Source organism: Asterias rubens, chromosome 21, assembly GCF_902459465.1.
Source record: "Asterias rubens chromosome 21, eAstRub1.3, whole genome shotgun sequence".
Taxonomy (NCBI): Eukaryota; Metazoa; Echinodermata; class Asteroidea; order Forcipulatida; family Asteriidae; genus Asterias; species Asterias rubens.
The window spans coordinates 11,649,243-11,677,221 of NC_047082.1; the positions used below are offsets into that span (position 1 = coordinate 11,649,243).

The 27,979-nt window shown below is 39.9% G+C and overlaps 3 protein-coding genes across 3 annotated transcripts in view; 2 read left to right on the forward strand and 1 right to left on the reverse strand.

The window, feature by feature from the left end:
- Positions 1-618: 618 nt before the first annotated feature.
- LOC117304690 (inner kinetochore subunit wip1-like) lies at positions 619-3,320 on the reverse strand. Its single transcript, XM_033789284.1, has 3 exons — positions 3,160-3,320; positions 1,917-2,030; positions 619-803 (listed from the first exon to the last, which is right to left on the reverse strand). Exons 1-3 carry the CDS (start codon positions 3,247-3,249, stop codon positions 777-779), a joined length of 231 nt encoding a protein of 76 aa, XP_033645175.1. The 5' UTR covers positions 3,250-3,320; the 3' UTR covers positions 619-776.
- A 193-nt stretch (positions 3,321-3,513) lies between these two features.
- Positions 3,514-20,520, forward strand: LOC117304583 (nucleolar GTP-binding protein 2-like). The gene is made up of 14 exons (XM_033789108.1): positions 3,514-3,684; positions 5,132-5,219; positions 5,635-5,729; positions 6,837-6,970; positions 7,819-7,917; positions 11,271-11,423; positions 12,360-12,518; positions 12,858-12,971; positions 13,423-13,656; positions 14,419-14,577; positions 15,881-15,979; positions 17,045-17,678; positions 18,113-18,234; positions 19,395-20,520. The coding sequence occupies exons 1-14, from the start codon at positions 3,615-3,617 to the stop codon at positions 19,530-19,532; spliced, it is 2,298 nt and encodes a 765-aa protein (XP_033644999.1). The 5' UTR covers positions 3,514-3,614; the 3' UTR covers positions 19,533-20,520.
- A 1,829-nt stretch (positions 20,521-22,349) lies between these two features.
- LOC117304780 (CAD protein-like) overlaps positions 22,350-27,979 on the forward strand; it is a 44,186-nt gene continuing 38,556 nt past the window's right edge. The window contains exons 1-5 of the mRNA XM_033789388.1: positions 22,350-22,996; positions 25,313-25,582; positions 26,500-26,558; positions 26,756-26,839; positions 27,708-27,849. Of these exons, the coding sequence (XP_033645279.1) occupies positions 22,912-22,996; positions 25,313-25,582; positions 26,500-26,558; positions 26,756-26,839; positions 27,708-27,849 (640 nt within the window). The 5' untranslated portion in view covers positions 22,350-22,911. The remainder of the gene's footprint in view (positions 22,997-25,312; positions 25,583-26,499; positions 26,559-26,755; positions 26,840-27,707; positions 27,850-27,979) is intronic.

The window sequence follows — 27,979 nt, forward strand, 5'->3', positions numbered from 1 at the left end:
CAATTTGTTATACTATCGACAGCTCTCCATTGCTTGTTACCAATTAAGTTTTTATGCTAATAATAATTTTGAGTAATTACCAGTAGTGTCCAGTGCCTCCAAAAATAGCATATTGCCAATTTAAAATGTTTGAAAATAGGATATCACCATTGAAAAAATTTCTGAAAAAAAAAAAAAAAACACCTGTACAAGACCATAATTTTTACAGTAACGACTTTTATTTGTTTGTACGTTAAAAAAAAAAATACAATACAAATATGTTGAAGTTGAACAACTTCATTGTTTCAAAACTTTAAACAATACTATTTACAAGGTTGGTACAAAATATTTAATATTTTTACATGTACATATGTTATTACTGTTGGCTTGTTTGCACAATGAAACATCCTTTGTAAAATGTTGTGATTCTTCATTTCAGGTGAAGAATTACTTGTATCAAATGTTATACAAGTTCGATTTGCAATTTTTCCCAAATTAATATTATCTACTTTGGGTCAAAATCAACCGAATTAGTCATGGGATGTCTTGACTGGTTTTCTGCAAATTTTTGCTTGCACAATTGTTCGGTGCTTTAAAAACCAGCTCTATGAAATAGCGCCCCCCCCCCCCCCCCCCCCCCCCCAGTTCTTTAGAGAAAGTCCCCATTTTTAATCAGAAACTGAAAAGTACTGATTGATGACAGATCTACAGATCAAGCTTGGGAAAGATTGACATCAAAACTGCAACTGATGCGGCTGTTGATTGGAAGATTGTGATTGTCTTCTGTTGATTATGATTCATCCTCTCATGCCTTTAAGAACATCCTGGATGAAAGAACAGAAAGAGATGTTATATTATTGAATGTTTGAATCTAATGTTGCTTCGTCCATATTAAGACATTGGGCAATTGGGACCTTCCAACCTTCTCTGTGATCCACAGAGACTTTGTGCACAACACACAACAAATACATGTATACCTATACAGCGGACATGGACACAAACCACAGGCCATATAAAACGTCAGACTGGTGTTTGGTATTTTGTTTTTTTCCTGTTTATTGAGTCCTCTTCTACAGAAGTACAACCTTAGTACAAATTGTATTCAACTTAATATTCAAAATCAGTTCCAGTTCAAAATTGCAACAGGTCCCAGAAGTTCAAAGATGTACAACTCTGCAGTTATGTTTGTTTTTAAGTGTTCCCATGTGGTCTAGATTGGTTCTGAAATTATTTAGGTAAGTGTACACAAATGTACAGGTGATGGTTTCTTTCAACATTAGACCAACAAGAACGGCTGAAAATTGTGCAATTGTGCAATGTAATGACGTATCCTGCAACAAACACCCCCTCTATTCAAGGACACGAGGTTAACTTGATGCAATGTAATGACGTATCCTGCAACAAACACCCCCTCTATTCAAGGACACGAGGTTAACTTGATGCAATGTAATGACGTATCCTGCAACAAACACCCCCTCTATTCAAGGACACGAGGTTAACTTGATGCAATGTAATGACGTATCCTGCAACAAACACCCCCTCTATTCAAGGACACGAGGTTAACTTGATAATCTCAATCAAGTCTTGCATGTACAGTACTCAACAAATTTTGGCCAATTTGTCCAAGTACTTTGCTTTCATCATGCACCGCAATGCTTTCATCATGCACCGCAATGCTTTCATCATGCACCGCAATGCTTTCATCATGCACCGCAATGCTTTCATCATGCACCGCAATGCTTTCATCATGCACCGCAATGCTTTCATCATGCACCGCAATGCTTTCATCATGCACCGCAATGCTTTCATCATGCACCGCAATGCTTTCATCATGCACCGCAATGCTTTTAAGGCACGAAGGAAACAAACTTGCACACTTCAATTGGTCCCAATGTTTGAATAAGACTTTCAGTCTTTTTTGCGTCTAGCCGTCACACCTTGAGCACAGAATTGATGTGATCGGCACTTAGTGTATTCTCCTTCTGCTCTTGTGCTGCAACATTCGCCTCGGTAGACAACCTCTTTAGAAACATCATGTAGTCTAGAAAAACCTGTGAGAAATGGAAAGTTTTACTTGCATACTTTATTAATACATGTACGTAGATACTGCAGGTTCAAATGATCGGAACCTTCTCCTAGTCCTACACATTACACATACGTACAAATACACTGTATATTTAATCCTTACCCCTAGAACTGGGGTTCGTTTCGCTTTTCATAGGGACGATAGAGGAATGAACCTCAATTCTAAAAGTGACTAGTCTTACGTCCCATAAACACTAAACACACTCGATGCTTCGTTCTTGAACAAGCAAGGGCACCAAAGAAGTTGTTTTCTCCTTGGACCTAGATTACACGCAAAACTTTCCGTATGCCGCCACCACCTTTTCACAAATGTTTAAAAAAAAATAATAATAAAAAAAGGTTTATCGCGATTCAGAAACGCAATGCATTGTGGGAAGGAATATGGGGCGGTTTCTATGCAGTTTCTACGACTCGCGCACGCAACGCCTTTACCTTTGTGTGGGTTCAACAGCGCCCTCTCTTGATATTTTGCTATTCGTGATAAACCTTAATAAGGTAAATTAGATAGATACGTGTACTATCATATGGAATGAAAAAGTGGTGGCGCCATACGGAAATTTTTATTTTTAACGTTTGGTTTTGACGGTTTCACTTTCAGTTTCAGTGTAGTTAAATTAAATTTCAAGTTCAAATTAAAAGTACGTAGGACCATATCCTACTCCTAGAACTATTTCAGTTTCGTCCGGCTATCGTCTCCCGTAAATAGTTCTAGGAGTAGGACCATCCTAGCCCCACTTGTGTGGCCAAGGATAGCTGAAGTATTCAGCTATCCTTGGCCACACAAGTGGGGCTAGGACCAGGCTAGGACCAGCCATACTCGCTCAAACAAAAACTCTATTTATTTAAGTTTAATTTCATTTGAACAAAATTGGATGATTCGAATTATAAGACGGAAGCTAATGATCTGTAGTGTTAGTGTTTACATGGACGATTCCTCCATGGTGTTTATGATTATGATGACTGTCTCAATGATCAAGATCAAATGCATATCACAACTAGAAAATACAACACAAAAACGTAAACAAAAAAACAGATTTGTATTTATTGTTAAAAATGTAACGTTGTACTCGTTGGTCGGTGAACAGTAAATCTTACCAGTATATCGACATTTTTACCCAACCGCACATTCGGTTGGGTCTTTTTCAGTATTGTTTTAATCTTGCATCTCGGAAACTTTCTTTTCATTTTGCTGATTTAATATGTGAAAAACTCAACTGCATTTGTCGTTTTTGGTTTTGAATGTAGCGGTGAACACCCGTAAACACAATGTACACAAACCAATGGGAGTTCCGTTTTTAGTCAGATACCAATGCTACAAACACGTAACTATATTGTGTAAAGAAGTCTAGGAGCATTGTTGATTTCGCAACTTTTAAAGGTCATAGGTCAGTTATTCATCGGTACCCTGTAGGCAAGTAAAGTAGGGTTTGGAATGGTGGTGAACACCAGCGAAAATATTCACGTGTGTGTTTTGCCGAGAAAACACACTGTTCTACATCTTGTTGCTGCATGTTTCTGACCCTACATTTGACAGCAATAATTTATCAAAAATGGGGAAGACAATTCAAAAACAGAAAAGGAAGGAGAAAATCAATCAATCTGCTTCGAGTTCCAATCCTGGTAAGCATGAAATCATATCTCCAATTGAAATAATTTAGAACTGTCCATTCCATTCTATTCTTCCATTCATTCAATCAATTCTCAGGTCATGGGGGGATGTCTTGTTTGCATTGCAGTTTGATTTTTGTCTCTTTAAATTTTAAAAAATTATTATTTTAAATTAAATTGAAACAAGAATTTCTAACAAATTTAATGCTCCTTTTTTACACTAAACACACCAAAAATAAAATGACCTATGTTATACATAAATAACTTGGATTGAGGTTGAATAAAAAAATTGTGATTGGGAATAAATAAAAGAGTCGGACTTTCAGTCTGCAGAGTGCGATTCAAAGTAGAATAGTCCTTTCTATTTTCGCTTTATAGGACTTTGATATTATTGTTATTATTAATGTGGCAGGAGGTTCTGTCCCCCAATCCCATGGTGAACTTTGTTTTCTCTGTCCTAACTCTATGGTTTAACTAGTTGCGATAGCGAAACCCTCCTCCCGACGGCCGCCAGGCCGGAGGGTTACGAGATAGGTTCACGCGGCAACAGTAAATCTGGTCCAACACGTACAATTTCGCCAGCTAGTCACCAGATTTGCCCCATTTTTACCACTTTCGAAAATCATGACACAAATTCTGAGGCCGAGGGTACGAACTCAATCCGCAATGTCTAATGCAGCCTGCCATTATACTCAAAACACCATTGAGGAAATATTTCGAAGAAAAATGGACAAAAACTTACCAGAACCGGAGCGAAATTCACAGGTTCAAATGTTGAACCTGCGTGGGGCGGAGCTTCGGCTCTACGTGTGTGACGTGTCGGACCGCACATGTGTGCACAGTTGCCGGGCTACACAATGCACCCCACGCATTGCAACGACCTTTTGAACTACACGTCACACACCTAGAGCCGAAGCTCCGCCCCATGCAGGTTCAACATTTGAACCTGTGAATTTCACTCCGGTTCTGGTAAGTTTTTGTCCATTTTTCTTCCAAATATTTCCTCAATGGTGTTTCGAGTATTATGGCAGGCTGCATTAGACAGTGATGATTAAGTTCGTACCCTCAGAATGTGTGTCATGATTTTTGAAAGTGGTAAAAATGGGGCAAATCTGGTGACTAGCTGTCGAAAATGTACGTGTTGGACCAGATTAACCGTTGCCGCTCGAAACAATCTCGTAACCCTCTGGCCTGGCGGCCGTCGGGAGGAGGGTTACCTTATCGCAACTATGGTTTAACTAAAGATCTTCTGATGGTGAAAGCGCCCTCTTTGAATCAACCTTCCCAGCCCGTGTTAATATCTCATGCGGGACAGAATCTCCCAGGAACAGATTTCCTTTTGACACAGGCAGGCCTGAGACCCGCCCCGGTCAGTATGGTGACAACCAAGAAGTTCTAGGCCTAAAAGGAACCTGTTAAACAAATCAAACATTTGAATGTTCTTGCTTGTTTTTTTTAGATCGAATCGATGGAGCAGGAGGCCACAACATGCGCGACCGCGCTACCATCAAGCGTCTTAAGATGTACAAGGGTGGCAAGCCAACAAGGTAGAGTTCAATCATAAAAGACACTAGACAAAGGTTTTTGGTAATTGTCAAAGACCAGTCTTCTCGCTTGGTGTATCTCAACATATGCAGTGTTATGCACAAAATAACAAACCTGTGAAAACTTTATTATAGAAGAAAAAACATCCTTGTCACACGAAGTTGTGTGCTTTCAGATGCTTGATTTCGCGGATCTCAAAATCTAATTCTGTGGTATCGAAATCAAATTCAAATATTTTAGTGGAAAATTACTTCTTTCTCGAAGACTACGTTACTTCGACAGGGCTTGGTCGGGCCAGGGGTCCAGTTTAAAATATGTACCCTGGAGTTAGCTAACATTATACATATTGTATAAGCGTTAACCATAATAGTGTAGAAAATGTTTGCCTTAATTTTGGACATTTGTTTTTAATCACAGAAATGCCAAAGGAAAGATCACCAAGCCGGCCATTTTCCAGTCTAAACTGCCATCAGGAACAGTCGCCAGGGTTGAGCCTAACCGAAGGTGGTTTGGTAAGTAAATACTTGTTATCAGGCCAACGCAGTTATAACCTTGTACCCATTAAAGGCTTAGTATACCTGTGGTTTCAAACCAATTTTATTGCTTTTATCCTAGATATAAATGTAGATCGTATCCAATAAAACTAACTTGTGAATTTCATTTCAAAAGGTGGTTTGATGTACGTGGTTTTTCGTTACGGTTAGCAATGACTTTTTGCAATTTATTATTATTTCTTATCCCTACTCAGATGTGTATTGGGCACTGTATACTCCTCCCCCCCCCCACACCCCTGCACAGGTTGTTTTTGGCGGAACAGCTCAGCATAGAACAGAGAATAATTCAAGTTTAAAAATTTTTAGCGCATTTCACAATAAACGTATCAATGCGCTATAAACATTAGTGCCGTGGTCACTGGGCCAATAACATTCCTTTAATCTTTCTCGGCTGCAGTGGGGCTCCTAAGGCTTTTACATACACAATATCAACCTCTACCCTCGCAGGTAACCATTTATACCCCTGGGTGAGGAGAAGCAATTATAGTAAGGTATCTTGCTCAAGGACACAAGCGTCACGACCGGGGTTCGAACCCACACTCCGGTGATTTAAGTAATGGCCTGATGCTTTGACCCTAGCAGGTCTTTCTTTAAGGCTACAGCAGAGTCTTTCTCAAAGGCCATAGAGAAGGACTCTGAACATCAGGCCATTACTTGTAATTCTTTTTGTTTTTGCATTCTTTTGGTCGGTAAAGAGTGTACAGTCTCAGCTAATTCTGTTTTCTCATCTATTGGAAATTACTCAAACTAATTGTTAGCATCAAAACTTTCTTGGTAGTGAGCAATGGAGAGCTGTTGATAGTATAAAACACTGTTTGAAGTAACATAGTTTTTGAGAAAGAAGTAAATTTCTCACTAAAATATATTCAAATTTAACTTGTGCGCCAAGGGTGTTTTTTTCTACAATTATTTTTGACAACCAATTGAGTTCAAATTCTCACAGACGGGTTATTTGATGCATAGGTTGAGATACACAAGTGAGTTAAGACTGGTCTTTGACAATTACCAAGGTGTCCAGTGCCTTTAATTAAATTTCTCAAAAATCCTGATTGAAATCCCCTGCAGGTAACACCAGAGTGATCACACAGTCAGCACTGCAGACCTTCCAAGAAGAGATGGGCAAAGTATTGAAGGATCCGTATCGAGTTGTGATGAGAAAGACGAAACTACCCATCACGCTACTGCAAGAGAAGGCTAAGGTATGTTAAAATACATGTAACATGCCTGTATGATCCTTAGTAAAGGGCACCCTATGAGGAAATTTTAAATTTCTACTGGAGCATTTCAAGGGCACCAAGGCAATGACAAGGGGGCATGGAGGCAATCGCCTTCGTTGCCTCCGTGAACTATCAGGCCTGAAATACCACTTATCGTATCGGTGCAAAAACAACCTGTATCCCAAGTTTGATATTGTAACAGAGACATTTGCAGACCGAGGAATGTATTTTGGTTAGATTTAGAGAAAACTGGTGCAGGCTTAGGTGGGACATTGAGTACAATTCTAGAGTTAAAGGCAGTGGACACTTGGTAATTACTCAAAGCATAAAACCTTACTTGGTTACGAGTGATGGGGAGAGGTTGGTAGTATAAAACATTGTGAGAAAGGGCTCCCTCTGAAGTGTAGTAGTTTTCGAGGAAGAAGTAATTTTCCACGAATTTGATTTTGAGACCTCAAGTTTAGAATTTGAGGTCTCGAAATCAAGCATCTGAAAGCACACAACTGTGTGTGACAAGGTTTTTTTTTTTTCTCTCATAGTTATCTCGCAACTCTGACGGCCAATCAAGCTCAAATTTGCACAGGTTTGTTATTTTATGCATATGTTGAGGTACAGCAAGTGAGAAGACTGGTCTTTGAAATTTACCAATAGTGTCCACTGGCTTTAAATAAAAGACAAACGAAACTCTCAACTATACGGTTATTAACATTACCTCTTGTAACTAGAATGTTTTTCTCAGAATTCAATTGTTACAAAAGACAATGTGGTGTTCTATTACTTGGTGCCCTATTTTGTCCATTGATCTTGGATTTTTGTTTAATCCTATACAGAATGCAAGAGTTCATCTGCTAGACACAGAGAGCTTTGAGACTACCTTTGGCCCCAAGAAACAAAGAAAGAGACCAAACCTGAAGTTTGCTGACATGGAGGTAAGGCCCTGTACGCGTTAGGGGCTTCAGGCTAAGGCTATGTCTAGAGTTTTGGGCCATCATGCTTTGAAGTAAGGAAGACAACCGTGAGCATACGATCAAAATTGGCATTGTTTTACGTTGGGAGCTGCATTATTTCACAAAAATGACGGATTTGTGAGTAATATATGACGACCAAAACCCACGGCAGAAAAATGTATGCTGCCATGGAATGCGAATCTGTTGAAATTATTGGCTTCTTGCAGGTAAAATTTGAGTTATGAAGCTTTGAAAATTTTACGCCCCAGAAATGGACCCTGATAGTTAGAACTCTGGATCTGTATACGGCACAGAGGAAGAGTCCTATGTAGGGCTAAGGATGTCTTAAGCAAAACACTTAGCACAGTCGTAGCCGAAGCTATTGCCGCAACTTAGGATGCTTTTTATAAATAATTATATTTGGGTTTTTTTAACAAACAATGATTGGAGCAAAATAAAGAAATAAAAGAAAGAGAGAGATATTTGAAAGAAGTTGGTTCTGAATAAACCTTATTTAGAGATATCGTCAGCAAGTCACCGGGCGTCATTTCATCGATGGTCACCCATTATTAAAGGCAGTGGACACTAGTGCTGGGCGAATAGTGCTGGCCAACTATCCGAAATTAACCGGATATTCGAATAGTTTTTTCGCCGCTAGAGGGCGCTATTAAAAAAATATATATTAAAAAAAATATATATTGGATGAGTTTATTGCCCATATCAACTCATTTCACCCCACCATAAAGTTCACTACCGAACAATCTCTCACCAGTGTGAACTTTCTAGATGTGACAATAACCAAGTCTCCTAATGGCCTTGTCACAGATGTTTACAGTAAACCCACCGACACCCACCAGTACCTTCTCTCCAATAGCTGTCACCCTAGTCACTGTAAGAAGGCAATTGCTTACAGTCAGGCCTTACGTATCAGGCGTATCTGTTCCACAGATACCCTGTACAAGAGGCGCTCATCAGAGCTAAGGAAACACCTTGTATCTAGGGGACACAGCGAACGTAGGGTCCAACTTGCTATCAACAGGGCTCTCAACGTACCTCGTCATACTCTGTTGACTAACACGGGAGCTAAAAAACCTCCTACCAATAGAGTTGCTTTGGTCACCACCTTCCACCCCAAACTACCCAAACTTCCCTCAATTCTCAATAATAACATGCCTATACTTCACTCCTCCAGCAGGTTACACTCAGCAATCACTGAGGTTCCCATGGTTGCATTCCGCCGCCCTAAGAACCTTGGTGACATACTAGTCAGGGCCAAACTTCCCCCAGGTACAGTCCAAACACAACCCCCGACAGATATACTGGGCTGTCACAAATGTACCCGTTCCAAATGCAAAACGTGTCTGCACATTAAGCCCTCACTTAAGGTGAAGAGTCATACCACTGGCTCTTCATACAACATCAAGACCGACTCTGAATGCAGCACGTCTAATGTAGTCTATGTCATATCATGTAAGAGATGTGGGCTACAATATGTGGGAGAGACTAAGACCAAACTTAGTCTTCGCTTTGCGAATCATGTCTCTTCCATAAAGACTAAGAAACCGTACCCAGTCTCTATCCACTTCAACAGCCCCAATCATAGTGTCATTGATGTTGAACTTCTGGTGATTGAAGCTTGCAATGGTGATGACACACACCGCAAGAATAGAGAATCACACTGGATTCACCAACTCAAGACAGTCAAACCCTTTGGACTTAACATAAACACTGGTGTTAAATAACTTCTCATTACCCTCCACTTCACTTCTGCCTAAGAACTCATATGTTGTATATATTCTGTACATAAAATATAAATTAACCTAGTTTAAAGTTGTTTTTATAAATTCATCACTGTAACTATCTGATGTAAGTAACCCCCCCCCCCTTTTTTTCCACAGGTCCCTCATACCTATTTTTAAAATCATCATACCTTTGATCTTGCTATTCTTATTAATTGACCATTGTTAGTTGCATCATGATGCAACTTGCTCTCTAATCCTACCCTTTCATGTCTCCCTCCATTGTTGTCGAACAATACATTTACCACTTTTATGGTCCAGTAACCCTTCCTTTCATTCTAAACATCCTTTGTCCTCGCCACTTCACTCCTATTGGTTCATAGCCCCCAATATTGTTTCTGAAATAGGAACTTTGATTGGCTGTTATTTTCCCGCTTCTTTCTGGATCCTTTCCTTAATCCCTTTCCCCCTCTCTTTTTCTATAAATGGATATGTATTTGTTTGTACTTGTCTTATGCCTCTGAAGAAGGTCCGGATTGGATCGAAAGCTAAGGCCATCTACCCTATTCATTATATATATATATATTAAAATATTTTTGTCATTAGAGGGCGCTGTTCGTTTGTGAATGAGATCGTATGGGCGGATTGATATTAGTTTTAGACAGTGTCACTCGGTTCATTCATAAAAATAACCGGATCTAATTTAAAGATGGCGATGTGCTTTTTCTTTTGATCGTGATTGACTCTACGTGAGGGAAAACTTGTGTAATCTTTAAACAAATTACGTCAGATATGTCATTGTTTTAACTCTTCACGGAGGTGAGCCCAGTTAAATACTTAATTTATGCTGTTTTATGCTGTCTTAATAGAAATTTCATAAGGATTCAGACAAAACATTCCTATCAGTTGTCGCCCGACGTCCGCGGATATTCGGATATTAAAGAATATCCGGTTACTTGGTTGTAATTACAGAATTATCCGGTTTATAAATAGGTATTCGCGCCCATTGCGGATATCCGGTTAAGAAAAAAAAGGCATTCGCGGTTACGGATAGGAAAACCTATTCGCCATTAAGCGGATATTCGAATAATTCGCCCAGGCCTAGTGGACACTATTGGTTATTTCTCAAAATAATGATTAGCGTAAAACCTTAATTGGTAGCAAGTAATGGCGAGCTGATGATAGTATAAAACATTGTGAGAAACGGCTCCGTCTGAAGTAACGTAGGTTTCGAGAAAGAAGTAATTTTCCACGTATTTGATTTTGAGACCTCAGATTTAGAATTTGAGGTCTCGAAATCAAGCATCTGAAAGCAGAAATTTTCGTGTGACAAGGGTGTTTTTTCTTTCATTATTATCTCGCTACTTCGATGACCAATTGAGCTCAAATTTTCGTAATTTTTTTTAATTTTATGCATATGTTGAGATACACAAAGTGAGAAGACTGGTCTTAGACATTTACCAATAGTGTCCAGTGTCTTTAAAAACCTCACATGAAAGAAAGGACCTGGGCGAGATCCTACACGTACATTGTACATGTACAAAGACCCTACACAAATAAAGATATACATGTATGTTGGGGTTTTGTTTTATTCAGAGTTTCATAAAGACAGCAGAGGACTCTACTGAGCAGTACGACGTAGAGAAAGACAAAGATTTAGTGACGGATGATGACGGGGTCAGACCAGAGGTCAGGGAGTGGATCTTTGGAGCTGGACAATCTAAAAGAATATGGAATGAACTCTATAAGGTATGTTAAGGCTGGGCGTGAATTGATGGCTTTGGTAGATTCTACGACCATTTGCCATTTTCATAAAGCTACTTCAAGATAAGCAAGTCGGGGCTAAAACTAAACACTGGATCGCAGGCACTAGGCCAGTGATGTTAGGCTCGTGCCAGTGAACTCTAGACTGGACTTGTCTGCAGCCCTTCAATGGCAAAATGGCCAAACTAAAAAAAAAATTGTTTCTTATAAAAGATAATTCTGGGTAAACTGAGGGCATTTTTTTCCATTTCATACTATGTGTCGTTGTGATTGTAACATGTTCTTTCTCAGCCTCTTTCGTAGGGCTGCTCAAGAGTTGTTCAGGAATTGTTCATTTTCATTAGGAAAGTTTCATGCCTGTGTAGCGCATTTGGGGTATGCCTATGGAAAGCAGTTTACAAGATTGGTTTAGAAGTAGTAGCATTATTATTAGTAGTAGTAGGATTATTATTAGTAGTAGTAGGATTATGATAGCACTATCAGACAAAATGACTATTTACACCAACCTCGCTACCATGGGCAGTGCACCGTATCACGCTAGCTCTGCGTACTTCTCTTACTCCATATACGCGCACAATATGAAACGCTGTGCGTCTTCAAAAGCTCTAGTATACGTTGAAACGCGTGTGTATAAAGATGTACGTATTCATCACGCAACACTGAACGCCAAGGCAAGTTCATGACTTTTATTACACACAGCGCATCCAGCCCGTGCGCGACTAACGCCCAACACAGAACAGAGCAACCACAGGACTAATTGTAATATCCCATATATTTGGATATTTTGAAGTCACACTTCCAGGGGTTATGATCGAGCAAGGCATACCTGGAAAAAATGGCGTGGCGAGATACATGTAGGTCACCCCTGGGAACGAAGTTGTATTTACACCTGCTCTTTTGATTTTGATTTGTACGATGTAGGTGATAGACTCGTCCGACATCCTTGTCCAGGTCCTGGATGCGAGGGACCCCATGGGGACCAGGTCAAAATTCGTGGAGACTTATCTGAAGAAGGAGAAAACCCACAAACACTTAGTCTTTGTGTTGAACAAAGTTGATCTCGTACCGACTTGGGTTACGGTAAGATGTCATAAGAATGTGTATGGTGAAGTGCGCCCTCTATAGTTACAAAAAATGACCTGGGGGAAGTTACACGATAGGGGCAGACGCCTGACATTTAGCCATTAGAAGCAATTTTTCCATAAGTCTCAACTTCAGCTCTGTCGTTGACATGAATGGGAAATTTGGCGTACTTTCACATAACAATTATGATGACTGAAGTAAGTTTCAACAAATAATACTGCAAACATTGTGAACTCTTTGACGTTTACAACCATTTAATTTTGTTACGTCATTCTTCCTGACACATGACAAGATGTTGCTTAAATTATTTAAAGTCTGTTTCTGTTTTATTTCCAGAAACGTTGGGTAGCCATACTCTCTGCAGAGTATCCAACTCTAGCATTTCACGCCAGCGTGAAGAACCCATTTGGTAAAGGCGCCTTGATACAGCTTCTGCGACAGTTTGGCAAGGTAACAGTTATGTTCATTGTGTCTTTCTATTCCAAGGCATGTACTTAATTGACTCCAGCATGTTGTGGTGTGTAATGCTCAAAAAGGAACCCAGTACACTTATCATAAAGAGAAGGGGTTTGTCACAGGTTAGCAGGAAAATTGGGCGGCCATATTGCATGTTGACCGTGGATTTGGTTTGTGACGTCATTTATTTTCATGCGGTAAGCACCGAAAGGTAAGCATGCCTTTTCGTGTGCTTACGGTTAGCAGCGCTATGAAATAGAAATTGCACCAGTAAGCACAAAATCGGCCGCTAAGCAGCTCTATGAAATTTGGCCCAGGTAGATATCCCCACTCGTAAAGCACTGTGGTTCCCAGTGTAGAGAGTGAGCCAAACGCACATCATTATTAATTTAGTTATTATGCTGTTGAATACCAACGTCGATTTCAAATGTTACTATTTAATCAGCTCCATGTCGACAAGAAACAAATCAGCGTGGGTTTCATTGGTTACCCAAATGTCGGCAAGAGCTCTGTTATCAACACACTACGTGCCAAGAAAGTCTGCAAGGTGGCACCTGTACCCGGCGAGACTAAAGTGTGGCAGTACATCACGTTGATGAGACGTATTTTCTTGATCGATTGTCCCGGTGTGGTCTACCCATCTGGAGATACGGATGCTGAGGTTGTACTCAAAGGAGTGGTAAGATATTTTACACATTACGTAAATCTCCCTCTAACTCAAATCTCTTCACTGGCTTGACTCATATCAATAGTTGTCATTCGCTCTGTCCCAGCCTTGCCTTAACCAAAGGCGATGGGATGGGCAAGAATCTGTGCAAGCTGATCAGCAGCAAACCTGGATAGACCTGGCCGCTTGGGCCGAGCGAATAGTTGTCAGTGAAGTAGTTTTAGTATATGCATTCACCCTGGAACCACTTCCCTGAGGCAAGTGATGTTCATCCATAGGCCAACATCAAATGCTGAAAAGCAGGGAGAAAGCAAACTTAAATAAACTTATGTTACATTGGACAATTCTCTTGACTTTTGTTACATGGATCATTCCATCAAGATATATTGTTGCAGCAGTGCGACAGGATTTCCCAACCAAATTTTTACGTGATTTTCTGAATAAGCAAACAACAGCTGAATACCAGTAACAAGCAAAATGCAACAAGTGGAAATTTGGTTGGAAATCCTGGTTTTATCAAGGCAGAAACTTCATGCTAACCAAATTTGTGTGCTTAGCAGCTCTATGACATTGGGCCCTATTGGTAAGTGTAGTTGGTGTGCTGGGGTAGGGAAGTGGGTGGATTAGGGACACGGTAGGAGTGGGGTATGTGAGTAGTAGTTCACTGCTTTCCAGTAAGGAAGAAATTTCATGCTAAGCAAATTTGTGTGCTTAGCAGGTGTTGGTGTAAATCGACAGCTTTTTGTATTGATGAATCTTGATACAATTCTTAAGGTGCGGGTTGAGCGTTGTGAGACACCAGAGGACTACATCCCAGACCTCCTTGCGAGAGTCAAACTAGACTACATCAAGAAGACGTACAGACTTGTGGATTGGACGGACGCAAACGACTTCCTGGAACAAGTAGCTCAGAGAACCGGCAAACTGCTCAAGGTAAAACAAACAAAACTCTTCTCTCTGTATGCTTTGTATTAAAGTTTCAAAGGTAGTGCATTCTGCTCTAATAATGATATCAAAGTCTTATTTAGCGCACGTATCTACCAAACAAGGTACTCAAGGCGCTGGGTATATACAAACTTACAGAAAGATAGGTTATTGCATAGCCCTATATAGGACTCTTTCTCTGTACACACAGGAAGAGAGTCCTAACTATTGAGGCCCGTTTCTGGGGCGGAAAATTTTCACAGCTTCATAACTTAAATCTTACCTGCAACAAGCCACTAATTTCAACAGATTCACATTCCATGGCGGCATACATTTTTCTGCGGTGGGTTTTGGTCCTCATATATTCCTCACAAATCCGTCATTTTCGTGAAATAATGCAGCTTCCTACGTTAAAAAATTCCCGTTTTGATCGTTTTCTCACAGTGTTGTCTGTTGTCGTGCGTACGAGTATACATTCGCGTGCAAGACGCATGATGCAAGCTTAGACGCATGAATTCTTGGTCACCGTATCTTGACTGCACAGCGTTAACAACACAATTCAAAATTTGTGCGTCTTGCGTACACACGGCAGACTGTGAGAGTACAAACAAAAATGGGAATTCCTTAACGTTGGGAGCTGCATATTTCATGAAAATGACGGATTTGTGAAAAATATATGACGATCAAAACCCACCACAGAAAAACATATGCTGCCATGGAATGTGAATCTGTTGAAATTGGTGCTTTCTTGCAGGTAAGATTTGAGTTATGAAGCTGTGAAAATTTTCCGCCCCAGAAATGTACCCTGATGTCCAGGACGTCACTGTAGTACAAAACGAAAGTGTAAGGCCGCCAGGGCTTGGTTATTGCAGTGATGAATTCTGAGACCCAATTATTTAGCACCTTATAAGGGTTTACAAGGTGCTACGGCGCATTAAGCAGCCACAGCCAGGAACACCAGGGCGAACCCCTTCTCTTTTCGATAAGTGCACTGGGTTCTTTTACATGCGTTACACAACACATGGGACCAACGGCTTTACGTCCCATCCAAAGGACGACGCTATGGACTGCGAAGTAGACTCCTAGTAGACGATACCCATGCCTCATCCTTATGGACTCTGAAGGTGGCTGGGGTAACCCTGTGTCAGCCCCAGGAGTAAATAGCAACGTGACCCTGGGAACAGTTTGGTGTAGCCATCACCTTGAAGTGGTCAGCAGTGCCCTAGTGATGTTGGTCACTCATAACTTCTTCTTTTTTTGATATAATTTCAACAAAGCCTGATTTAATTTTGTTGTTTTTGATCCTACCCAGGGTGGGGAGCCAAACATTCGCACCGTCTCTAAAATGGTTCTCAACGACTGGCAACGAGGGAAAATTCCGTTCTTTGTCAAACCGCCAAACTGTGAAACAGTAAGTCTCAATAAAGCCCTGTTCTTCTGCTGTGGTACCCTTTGCAAAGTTTCATTGCAAAACACATTTTGGTTCATATTGGTGCCCCTTACCGGAGCAAAATTTCTATCCCCCTTCAAAGGCAAAGTTCCAGGCCCTGCCGTCGATTTCACCAAACTCTTCCTAACTTAGGATTCATCTTAGGACTTAGGACGGGTTTAGTTCGGTATCCAGATACGTAGGACGCATTGAACCCATCCTAAGTTAGGACGGGTTACTCGTCCTAACTCGAGTTAGGATTAATCCTAGCGTTTCGTGAAATCGGCTGCAGGCCCAATACACTGATCCATTAGGCTCCGCCCACGGCGTGAGCAAGAACTATTGAGCCTCTTCAATGCCATTCTGCACAACTCTGCAGCGTGTGCCAAGCATACGCGCACGTATGTCGGACTTTATAGTGTCGGACTTTTGGTTGTGCTATGGGTTGTGATTGGTCAATACGCAATGGGGCGGAGCTTAATGGATCGGTCTATTGTCAGGTTGTGTATTGGCACTTATTGCTGATCTAAACTTGGGCAATTCGTACGTGTATTGAAAAAGAGAAAGCAACTCAAACATAGACCTTATTTTTTAAACCTTCTGTTTAAATGATATTTTCTTCAATGTTCATGAAATTAAGAATATCTGTAGCAGTTTGTTATCAATTTGAATGTTCAAATAAAAACAAATAATTTGTTTAATTAACATTGAAACAAAATTCAACTTGGGACGAGGACGCTTATTTTTAGAAACCCCATCTGCCCTCCAGTAAAGATATTGATTAAGAGAGAGAAAGCCAACATAGGGCTAGTTATCTCAGATAGTAGAGCACCAGCTAGTCTTTCTGTAGGTTACAGGTTCAGTTCTCGCCATTGGCTCAATGCTGCAGCCTGGTGTTATTATTATTGTTTGATGAGCATTCACTGGTTCTGTACTTGTATTGTTTTGTTTACATTGTCTCTGCTGCGCCTTGAACTTTGCACTGTTTAGATTGATTTGGCAAATTACAAATACCTATTATTATTTATTTACAATTGTGTGTTAAAGGATCCGGTACCTGACAGAGAGGGTGGAAAAGAAACCACAGCGGAAACAACTCCAGTGTCAGCCGACGACTACAAGACGGTAGCACCACCTACAGCTTACTCCAAGGACAAATCCGTAGCTGAGGCGAAACCGGCCGACGAAAGTGAACAATCGACGGCCACCGAAGACAAAGTTGTAGTCACAGTCCAGCAGGACTTGAGTGAGATCCACGTAGGGGTCGATTTCAGCGGTGAGGATTTAAGACCTGAAGGAACGGAAGGAGATGTGGATCTAGTCAGCGATGATGAAGAGGACGACGAAGGTGGAGAGAGCCCTCAAGAGGCTGATGTCGGAGAGGAAAACAACAAAGAAGAGAGCACGGAGAAAAAAGTCATTGCGACAAATGACAGGAAGAAACGGAAGGTTAAGGGCAAGAAACTGAAAACGTCATCCGCGGCGGCGATGTTGGCGAAATATAAAACGACTGCACAAAGCGCGGAGGACGGGGACTTGGGAGCGACCGCATTCGGAGTGAATGCGTTTCTCAGTGCGGATAATCTGCAGATGCTTGCTCAGGTGAAGGCAGCGAAGAAACAGAATGAGGACAAGACACCAACAGGAACGCCGAGACAGAGTGCACAAAAGAGAAAGAGAGGTATGGAAAAAATTCAGCATTTGGTCACCATTTGGTGATGATTATCGGTAGTGTACTTTGATTAAAACTGAGGTCCCATGTGTCTTGTAAATAATAATAATAATAATAATATTTATTAGTTTTTGTTGACGACATTTCAGGGGGACGGCGACAAAATGTATAATATTTTTGGCGCAGTACCCGCCGCTAAAACATAGGATTTGAACTGCCTCTAGCTAACAGGCAATCTCGGTTGTCTATTTGGTATGACACTGCTCTAGAATTGCAAAGGTCCCACCCGAGTAATACATGTATGCTAGTGATTTTTTCTCGCCAAACACGGGGAAAGTACTGAGTGCTAACACACATCGATGCGAGGAAAAACCCAAAAAGTAATATATTATTTGTTGGTATTATTACTAATTACTAACTCCGCTGATTGTTTTCCTTGCCAGCTGGTCACTCGTACCTGAAGCTGACCGGTGCTGATGATGTTGAGGACGGGAAGTCGAAGATGAAGAGGAGATACTTCGATACGGAAGATGAAGCGGAGAAGAAGACCAGAAATGCTAAAGAGGTGAGTCTTGACCTTTGACCTCTTAGTGTGAGGCAACATTTGGATGTCTTAGGATTTGTTGGATATTATAGTATTTTCTGCCATGAACGAAAATGCTACTTTTGTTGTTCATTTTCATCCACTGTCTGTTTAAGACAATGTATTAAATCAATGCTATGTGGATTGGGTTTTCAGTGCCTACTTGACTAAGTGGGTTTTTCCCTGGAATGTTTCTCTAGGATTTTCCTCCCACATCTAAAACTGAGACGTCCTTCCTTGTCTTCTCTCCATTGGGTTCTTGGCTAGTGATTAAGTTCGCTTTTTTGAGAGTCCTTGGCTTCTAAACCAGAATTAAGCAATTAATAAAAGCGTGCCGTACCATCGCTCGCTTGGCGGCCTACCATAGTGTGCAACATCGCTCTGAAAATTAGTGGCGAACAAAAATTATGGTTAGAAGCCTACATCAGCTTTCTGTAGTGTAAAGCATTATGAGAAACGTTACACTTCGAAGAAATGTACACATTCAGGGCTTCAAATTAACACTGGACCGCAGTAAACTTAGGACTAGTGTTGTGTGGTTGAATAATAATACCTCATCTTATCCTAAAACATTAAATTCGAATGTTGACTTTGAGTCGGATAAATATCTTTCAATACTGTTGAGAGTTATACTCAAGTACATATCAAAACTGTTTAAAGACATTGGACGCTATTGTGAATTGTCAAAGACCAGTCTTCTCACTTGGTGTATCTCCACTAATGCATAAAATAAACCTGTAAAAAATTGAGCTCAATCGGTCGTCGAAGTTGCGAGATATTAATGAAAGAAAAAAACGCCCTTGTTGCACCATGGTCACTTGAAGTTGTGTGCTTTCAGATGCTTGATTTCGATACCTCAAATTCTAAATCTGAGGTCTCGAAATCAAGATCGTGGAAATTACTTCTTTCTCAAAAACTACGTCACTTCAGAGGGAGCCGTTTCTCACAATGTATTATACTATCAACCTCTCCCCATTACTCGTAATCAAGAAAGGTTTTATTCTAATAATTATTTTGAGTAGTTACCAATAGTGTCCACTGCCTTTAAACTCTTTGACATTGTCTAGGAAGCAAAAATGCCTCATCAGAATTCCTTGTTCTTCTTTCTTATTTATCGTTCCCCTTTTTTGTTCGCTTCACAGAGGAGACGAGAAGAGAGGAATGAACACCCCAAGAAGACTGGCCAGCATTACTACGCCAAAGCCAACGTCAAGAATAGAAATCGAGAAAGGAGTCAAAAACCTGGAGTCCTTAAAGGACAGAAACAGAGGAGAAAATAAATTCTGTCCAAAATTATGTCTTTATAATTTATCTGAAACCACTTCATGACACGTATATCTGACAAGTTTTTCTAAAAGGGCTCATGGTGGAGAACTGTTTAACGTCCTGAACAACTTACAGGGATGAGATTGTTCTGACTTTTTGGATGAATTCAGACCTTTTATGTCGGCCTGGTCATGAAAATCAGACAATATTTTTCCCACAAATAAAGAAATCCTGCTCTTTGGTCTACTTCCCGAGTGCTTTGGATAATGTTTCCAAAAGCTCCTTGGAATCTATAACCCCAGGGGTTACCAAACAGTAGAAATGGCATCACTTCAACATACCTTTGAACTTGTTACCAAGTTTCAGACTTTTTTGTTAGTAAGGAGTCTCACCCCTGAACTTAGGAGCACAATAATTTCTTGCAGTCAGTGGGATGGCTGATGTGTATAGTCATCTGGTCATTCCTTTGTGTATTGTACACAGGGACAGGCGTGCATGTTTTCCCCCATGCAAATAGGGACAGAAGGTACTGGAATTTGTGCTTGTAATCTCCCCTTTTCTCTGATTGTCAGATTTTGTTTTCTTTTGTAAATGTAAATGTGGAATGCAAGAATAGACAACAAATCTGGCACAATTTTTAATCATTGTATTTGGCTCAGTGGAACCTAAGGTTGAGCGCTGGAAGAATCCAGCATACCATGGCATATAATCGGCTGTGGCGAACGGCCAAGGTTTTGCATGGTCACAGTGCAGGAAACTATTTTTTCGCAACAGAGCAAGAAATCACTGTGCCCATTATTAAAACATTGGTTGCATTTTCTTTGTCAAGTCAGGGTTTCTTAGTGACAATGATGTTTTTTTTAAGGACAATTATTACTTCAGAAGCCCCAAAAAGTTCTGCAAACTAAAACCACACAGGGGCACAGAAAATTGTTTGAAAAATCAACACTTACATAGAGCTGCTTAAGCAGAAAATATTGCTTTACAATTTTCTGCTTAGCAGAAATGAGCAGGATACCAACCAGTCACAAATTGCGCATGTGATATGGTAGTTTGGCTGGTAACCTTGTTCTGGTAAGCAAAATTGAATTGTGCTAAGCTACCTTGTTGTGAAATTTGGTTAATAATGAGTTTGAATCACTTTCAACTGTTGTCACTGTGGATTTTTCTCAACTGTTTGAAAAAATCCTGACTTAATTAATATTATCATCCTCTGTATAATATATTAGCAGTTTTTCCCCCAAAAAATCATTTTGAATAATCTACCTGTATAATTATTGATACATATTATTTTAACTTTGTCCACGACATTATTTGGAAGAATTGTTGAAATAAATGGTTCTGATCGGTTTAAATCTGAAATGGAGTGTTAACTTTCTGAATGTTGTTAAAAATGTCATAAGAATTTTAAGGAGCTTTCAACTTTGCCCGGCATAGAATTGCAGAAAATATTCAGGGAAATTCACTCAAATTTAACAAGCTCGGTGTGGAATGAAGTAGAATCTGTGTAGAAAGCCTAGCTTTTTCTCAGAATCAAGTTTGTTTGTGAAAATTACCTCTTTCTCTAAAACTACATTACTTCAAAGGGGGTCAGTCCTATAAAAGAAGAAGATTAACATCAACATCATTTGAGTTATTACCAGAGGCACACACTGCCTTTAATCATGCTTTAATTGAATAGGAACGTATTTTGTATCTGATCGAAACGTTGAGTTGTCAACCACTGTTTTATTGTTCTCAGAACCAACTTTAACTCAACAAGGAAAATTTACACACGCCTGAGTATTATCGGCAAATCTTAGGGAACGTTATAAGTATTTCATTCCACAAAAATATTCCTGAGGGGTGATGTAGGTCTTGAGAAACGTTTCACTTCGAAGAAATGTATTGATGTAAAAAATAGTTTTCCCTGGCCCCCATCATTTTATTTTAGTATAATATTTTGTTCAGGAATTAATGTTCCAGTGTGGACATTATATTATTCGCTTGAGGGAAGATTCTGTCCCCGGAGAAAAGTAGTTCTGTGGGTTTACAAACAATTGAAGTGCTTGCGCCTCTTCTTTTTTGAAACGTTGAAACTTGTGCAGCGCCCTCAACTTCCCACCTGGGCTGCATCCCCATTAAAACTATAAAGGGGGATTTATTCACCAACTCCTGAACCTTTCGGTAGAGTTCTAAAAATAAAACCTTTCGAGCATCATTTAAAAAAAAAATATATCCCTATTAAAGACCCAATAACTAGGCGCTGTATTATTTTTCTCAAAATGTTGATACTATCTGTTATGACTCATGACAATAGCTAGTGGTCAAAATTTCGAAAAAAAGAATACAGCGCCCCATTTTGGGTCTGTATCCCTATTATAGGCCACACCTCCTACTCGAAGTTCTTCCATAGGCCTAATGTACTGTCTCCATTACATGAGCAATACCCGCTCGGCAAATAGGAACATTTATTTCATCAGGGCCTAAAAATGTCATCCAATTAAATACCCGAAGTTGGAAGATCACCGAAGAAGTTGGGCTCTGTCTGTTTTTTTTTTTTTTTTAGTGGAGATGCATATAACGGGTTCACATTTCAAGATTTATTCATTAATTTATTGATTACCCACGTCCGTGCTTGAGTCAAATAATGGATAAGTTTCAAACACTTTCTAGGGGCCCAAGTTCCCAAGAAAATATCATGCGTCATAATGACGTCATCATGTTTTAGTCACAATAACGCATCATCAGTGCGTGAATAACACGTGCTATCATGCACACTTCACTGCACCATATGCATACAGTGCACAGCCTGCCGGCTGGTAACCGCGCGCATGCCTGTTGCGTGCAAACGGCATGTCAAAAGCAGCGTACACCAGCGAGATAGTCAAATGGTATATGGCGGCACACCATGCCAAGTTGTTCATCAACAACCCTGCCAGATTCAACGAATCGTAGCTGTAGAAAAATTTCACAGTTCTCTCTCTAACTTTGTCATCTTGTTACTTCACAGTTCGAGTACACTCGGTGAAACTTTGGTGGCGTGATACTACGTAGTTGTCGAGATAAATCCGTCGAATCTGCCGATAGTCAGACTCTTCGCGAATCCACGATCCACGTGCGTGTACAACGTGTGAAGCAAGGTCGGTCGTTGAACTCTGGCATTGCTGGAACATCAAAGTTCAAGTCTTCTTGGCGCGCTTGTTTGCTCTGATCCCGCGGGAAACTCAATCTCCCGGCTAGACTAGAATTAGAAAACTAACATAAACAAACGGTGCTAGTATTGTATCAGTAATTAGCTGTCTTATCTTTTCAGTTCAGAACTTTGGACGTTGACACGATCCATTGCTGAACAGTTTACCAAGCAGCAATTACGTTTCAGTTTGTCCGATAGCATTAGCAGTACGTAGCGCTATGGCCGCCACACTGTACTTGGAGGATGGCTCAAGCTTTCGTGGGAAACATTTCGGGGCAAAGGTCAGCGTCCCTGGTGAAGTTGGTAAGTTGACTTAGTTAGAACTCTGATTGGGGGCTCAAGTTGAAGTCGGCCCACAAAAATCTTCCTGATGGTCTCCAAAGTTCAATCAAAAACTAACTTTATTAAACTTGATGGATAACTTTCCGTATGGCGCCACCACTTTTTCACACATTTTTACAAAAAGGGATATATCAATCAGGTAAATTAGATACTATATTATTTCATTTCGAATGAAAAAGTGGTGGCGCCATACGGAAACTTTTCCAACTTGATAAAGCCAAGGAGAGCAAATCTGTAATGTAAACAAGATACAAATAATGTGAATCAATGTTTACGTTTTACCTTGTTGATAATGATTGATATTAAACTTGGTTGGCAGGATTCCCACTTAGTTAAAGTCACCTGGAAGTGGTATTTGTTCAAAATAAAGCTTTTGTCACTAATATATGTGTTTTGATGAGTGGAATGTGAATTAACAGTTAACTAAGGTTTTAAAAAATCAGTTCTTATGTTATTTACAAATTTAAGAGTAGACCCCGACCCGAGAGGGCGCTGTTCATGACGTCTAACGAGGCAGACTTTGCCTGTAATGCGTAGAGTAAACACAATTGCAAAGTACATGTACGGACCAAGTCGTGAGTTTGTATGTTTCAAAAAAAAAAAAAAAATTGTTTTTTTCCGGCAATGCAGAAAAACACTTTTTGAAATGTACCAACTCGCGACTTGGACGTACATGTACTTTGCACATGTGTTTACTATACACATTGCAGGCAAAGTCTGCCTCGATTGACGTCACAAAAGGGGTAGGCGGAGTCAGCCCCCCAAACAACTTTATATATTTTTTAAACATATAAATCGTGACAAACAATTACTAAAAAAATTGTTTTATTGTTCGTAAGCATATACTCTATGTTTGAAAGAAAAACAAATCTATTTCCAGGTGACTTTAAAATAAGTGAGGACTTTAATTTAAGCAAAACGGGTGCTTGATTGTTGGTTGAGTGCAGATTATCAAACTCAAATGCTTGTAATTGTGATTAATAAGAGAGAGGACAATTAAAAAAAATTATTTATAAATAATATGTAGGCCTATCATTGCATTATATTACATTGCCTCGCTACTGCACTGTGAAGTTAGCCAGAGTTAGTTGTTGTTGACTGAATGTTACTAATTAGTTATTACTTTGTTTGATAATTATAAAGAGAGTAGATGTGTTAGTTTGGAAACAAATTCCAGGCAACAGCCACTTCGTATTCTATTTGCATTTTATTTAGGAATTTAGTAGATTGGACTTTATTTCCTCTTTTTTAAATACTCCCTTATCAAAACATGCTAACCATGAGTTACGTTTGACCTTTTTTTAAGACAAATTTGATTGTGTGGCGGGAGCTCTTGTGTAGTCGTGTCAGTTTCTATGATCCTGCGGGTTATTTCCAGGCCTGAGTAATTAGGCCAAATAAAAAAAATACCACTTTGATCGTCTTGATTTTTCAAAAAAGAGGAGGATGAGGGTCTCTTTATTTTTTTTTATTTTTTTTTTTTCTAAGATGGCCGCTTAGTATTTCAAATAAAACAGGTCACCATTTCTTCAGTATGAACCAACCGCAAACTTATTTTTATTTGTTGCATACGGACCCGGGTTAACAGGGTCGGATAATACACTATATATAATTATTTGCTGGTAGGCATTCACTAATTTTGTTTTATGAAACAGATGGTTACTCGTATTCGAGAGCATCACGCTTAATTCAGGAAAAGCTCCTAGACAAGTCCTTTGAAAGGATTCATTTTATTTTTTATTTATTACAAAAATCAAAAAAGAAAATGGTAAAAAAAAAAGGATGCGGCCCCCAAAAAGGATGCGGGCTGGGACAATCAACTGGTATTTTTTATTTTTTTGCCTAACTTCCTCTCTTTTAAAAACTCTACTAACAACACATACTAACCAGTAACTTTCGACCTCGATATTTTTAAGACAAATTTGATTGTGTGGTAGGAGCTCTTGTGCAGTTGAGTCAATTTCTATGATCCCGCGGGTTATTTCCAGGGCCCAATTTCATAGAGCTGCTTAAGCACAAAATTTTGCTTAAGCAAAAAATTCATTGCTTAGTAAAATCAGATTACCGGCCAAGGCTCCACTCAATTGTTATGCTAAGTAAACAACAGCTAAATCCTAGTCATAAGCAATGTATATGGCAGGAAATTTTGGCCAGTAACATGTGTAAAATAAGCGAGCTATTTTTGTGCTTAAGCAAATTTTTTGCTTAAGCAGCTCTATGAAATTGGCCCCTGGCCTGAGTGATTAATTATCCCCGTAAAAATTTGTCTGCATTCAGTTTTCCAGACTGGCATGGTTGGATACCCAGAGTCACTAACTGATCCCTCCTACCGGTCACAAATACTCGTCTTGACCTACCCACTCATCGGTAACTATGGCGTCCCACCAGACGATCGGGACCAGAATGGTCTACCTAAGTGGTTCGAGTCAGAAAAGGTTCACGTCTCGGCCCTCATTGTCGGAGAACTGTCGGAGAAGTACAGTCATTGGGCGGCCACCAGGTCACTCAGTGATTGGCTGAAAGAAAGTCAAGTTCCGGGAATATCAGGTGAGATGAAACTGAAAGTGAAGGTTAAATACTTTTTGTTTTTGGTTGTTTAATCGATCTTCTTGTCTAAGGAAATAAATGCCAAGCTGGCAATAGCCAATCTCTCTCATACACACATTAGTTTAATGTCTATGAAGATGAATTGCACAAATCAACAAATTGTGATTCCCTTTGCACAAATCCACAAACTGGGGTTCCCCAGTAACTAGATTACAATACTAGTCATTGTGAAATCAGCAGCATGCTTGAGGGATTCGAACCCACAACCTTGTGGTTGCAAGTCCTGCAGTCTAAGCATGTTGCTTTTTACTGGTTGCCAAAATGGGAAACTGACCGGGTAAATTTAAGGTTGAAAAGGAAAAACTTACTAGAACGGGACTGAAACTGATGACTTCAGGATAAACCAACTGGTGCTCTACCAACTGAGCTATACAGCCCTTCATCAGCGGTCCCCTTATTGTGTCAACATCTTTGTTTGTGGGTTGCAGTCGAAAGCCGTTCAACCTTAAACGGCTAGGGATCACACCAAAGTTTATGATACAACCTGGGATACAAACCTGTGAAAATTTGAGCTTAATTGACCGTCAAATTTGCGAGATAATGATGAAAGAAAAAAACACCCTTGTCACACGAAGTTGTGTGCTTTCAGATGCTTGATTTCGAGACCTCAAAATCTAAATCTGAAGTCTCGAAATCAAATTCGTGGAAAATTACTTCTTTCTCGAAAACTACGTCACTTCAGAGGGAGCCGTTTCTCACAATGTTTTATACTATATCAACCTCCCATATTACTCGTTACCAAGTAAGGTTTTATGGTAATAATTATTTTGAGTAATTACCGACAGTGTCCACCGCCTTTAACGGTGTAAATGTTGTTTTTTACGAAGCTCATGTTCTTCTTTAAATTCACCCTTTAGGAATCGACACACGAGCCCTGACAAAGAAGATCAGAGAGAGTGGAACAATGAAAGGAAAGGTAAACATGAACAGAAAAGATGATGGAAAAGATCTTAACAGCAATAATAATAGTGATAACCTAAATTTGTTTGGCGCTAATATCCTCAGTTGGTGAAGTGCCGGTTAAACGGAAAACACCAATTCCAATTGACCAATTATTTAGATCAAACAAAAATGTTCAACTCAAACTTGTTGATGTTTTTTTTGTGTCTTTAGATTATTTTGGAGGGAACTGATCCCGAATCAATAGAGTTTGAGGATCCCAATCTGCGTAACTTGGTGGCCGAGGTGTCCTTGAAGGTAAGCTATAGCCGCGATCGCATTGGACTTTTGGGTCTGGTAACTTACCGGCCTGGTAAGTTAACTTACCAGCCTGGTAACTTAACAGCTGTTTTGCACTTGGATTAATTTGTTATTGCTAGTATTGAATACATTAATTTAAAATTAAACATCTTACCTTGTAGTTTTTGGTGGTTTCTAGTAAGCTTGGGCGATATCGATTTATTTTATTCACGATATATCGCCGACAATATATCGCGATATTCGATATAATCGCGATTAATGAAATTTGACATCATCAATCTTCAAACTCCAAGTGAAAGTTGTAGAAGAGACAGTCATAGCATAAGAGAGGTGTTCTAATGACCTATTCTGGTTTTACTCCAAACCTATGGGGTGCAAGATGTCTCAGCTAGCAAATACATCGCGATATTTAATCGATATTGCGATATATCGCGATATATTGCGATATATCGATATTTCCATTAAAACCAAATCCATCCGATATCGTAATCGTTTCCAAATTAATATCGCGATATTCGATAGTATCGTGATATCGCCCAAGCTTAGTTTCTAGCCAGTGCTCCAGTTTTGTTGCTTCAGCAGGATTGAAATAACCCACTGTACCCGCAGCAATTGCTCTGCTGCCATGTGCCTTTCCCGTGATGCCCTTTGCAAAGTTCCAATACAACATTTCCTCATAGAAGTGCTCCTTAATAGATGAAAATTGCTGTACCTCTTCAAAAGAAAAGTTCAATGCTTGCATCATTGTTTGTGTTACTTGCTCTTTGCAAAAACATACATTTTTCTTTTAGAATCTATAAAAGAAGGAGTCGATGGTAGCATCATCACTATATCATATTATTCCATCATTGTTTTTTCCCCTTAGCAACCAAGAGTGTTAAATCCAAAGGGGTCGGTGAAAATAGTTGCCCTGGACACCGGGATCAAGTTCAACCAATTGAGACTCTTGGCCTCGTTGGGCGCTCGCATCGAGATTGTCCCGTGGGATCATCCCTTGAACAGCGAAGGTAAACTAGTGTTGACTTGTGACTGTGACTTGAGTCAGACTTGAGTCACAGTAATGCTGACTCAGACTTGGACTCGAGTGACGATGGTTATAAATCACAAATTAAATGACTTGTGACTCAGACTTGAGCA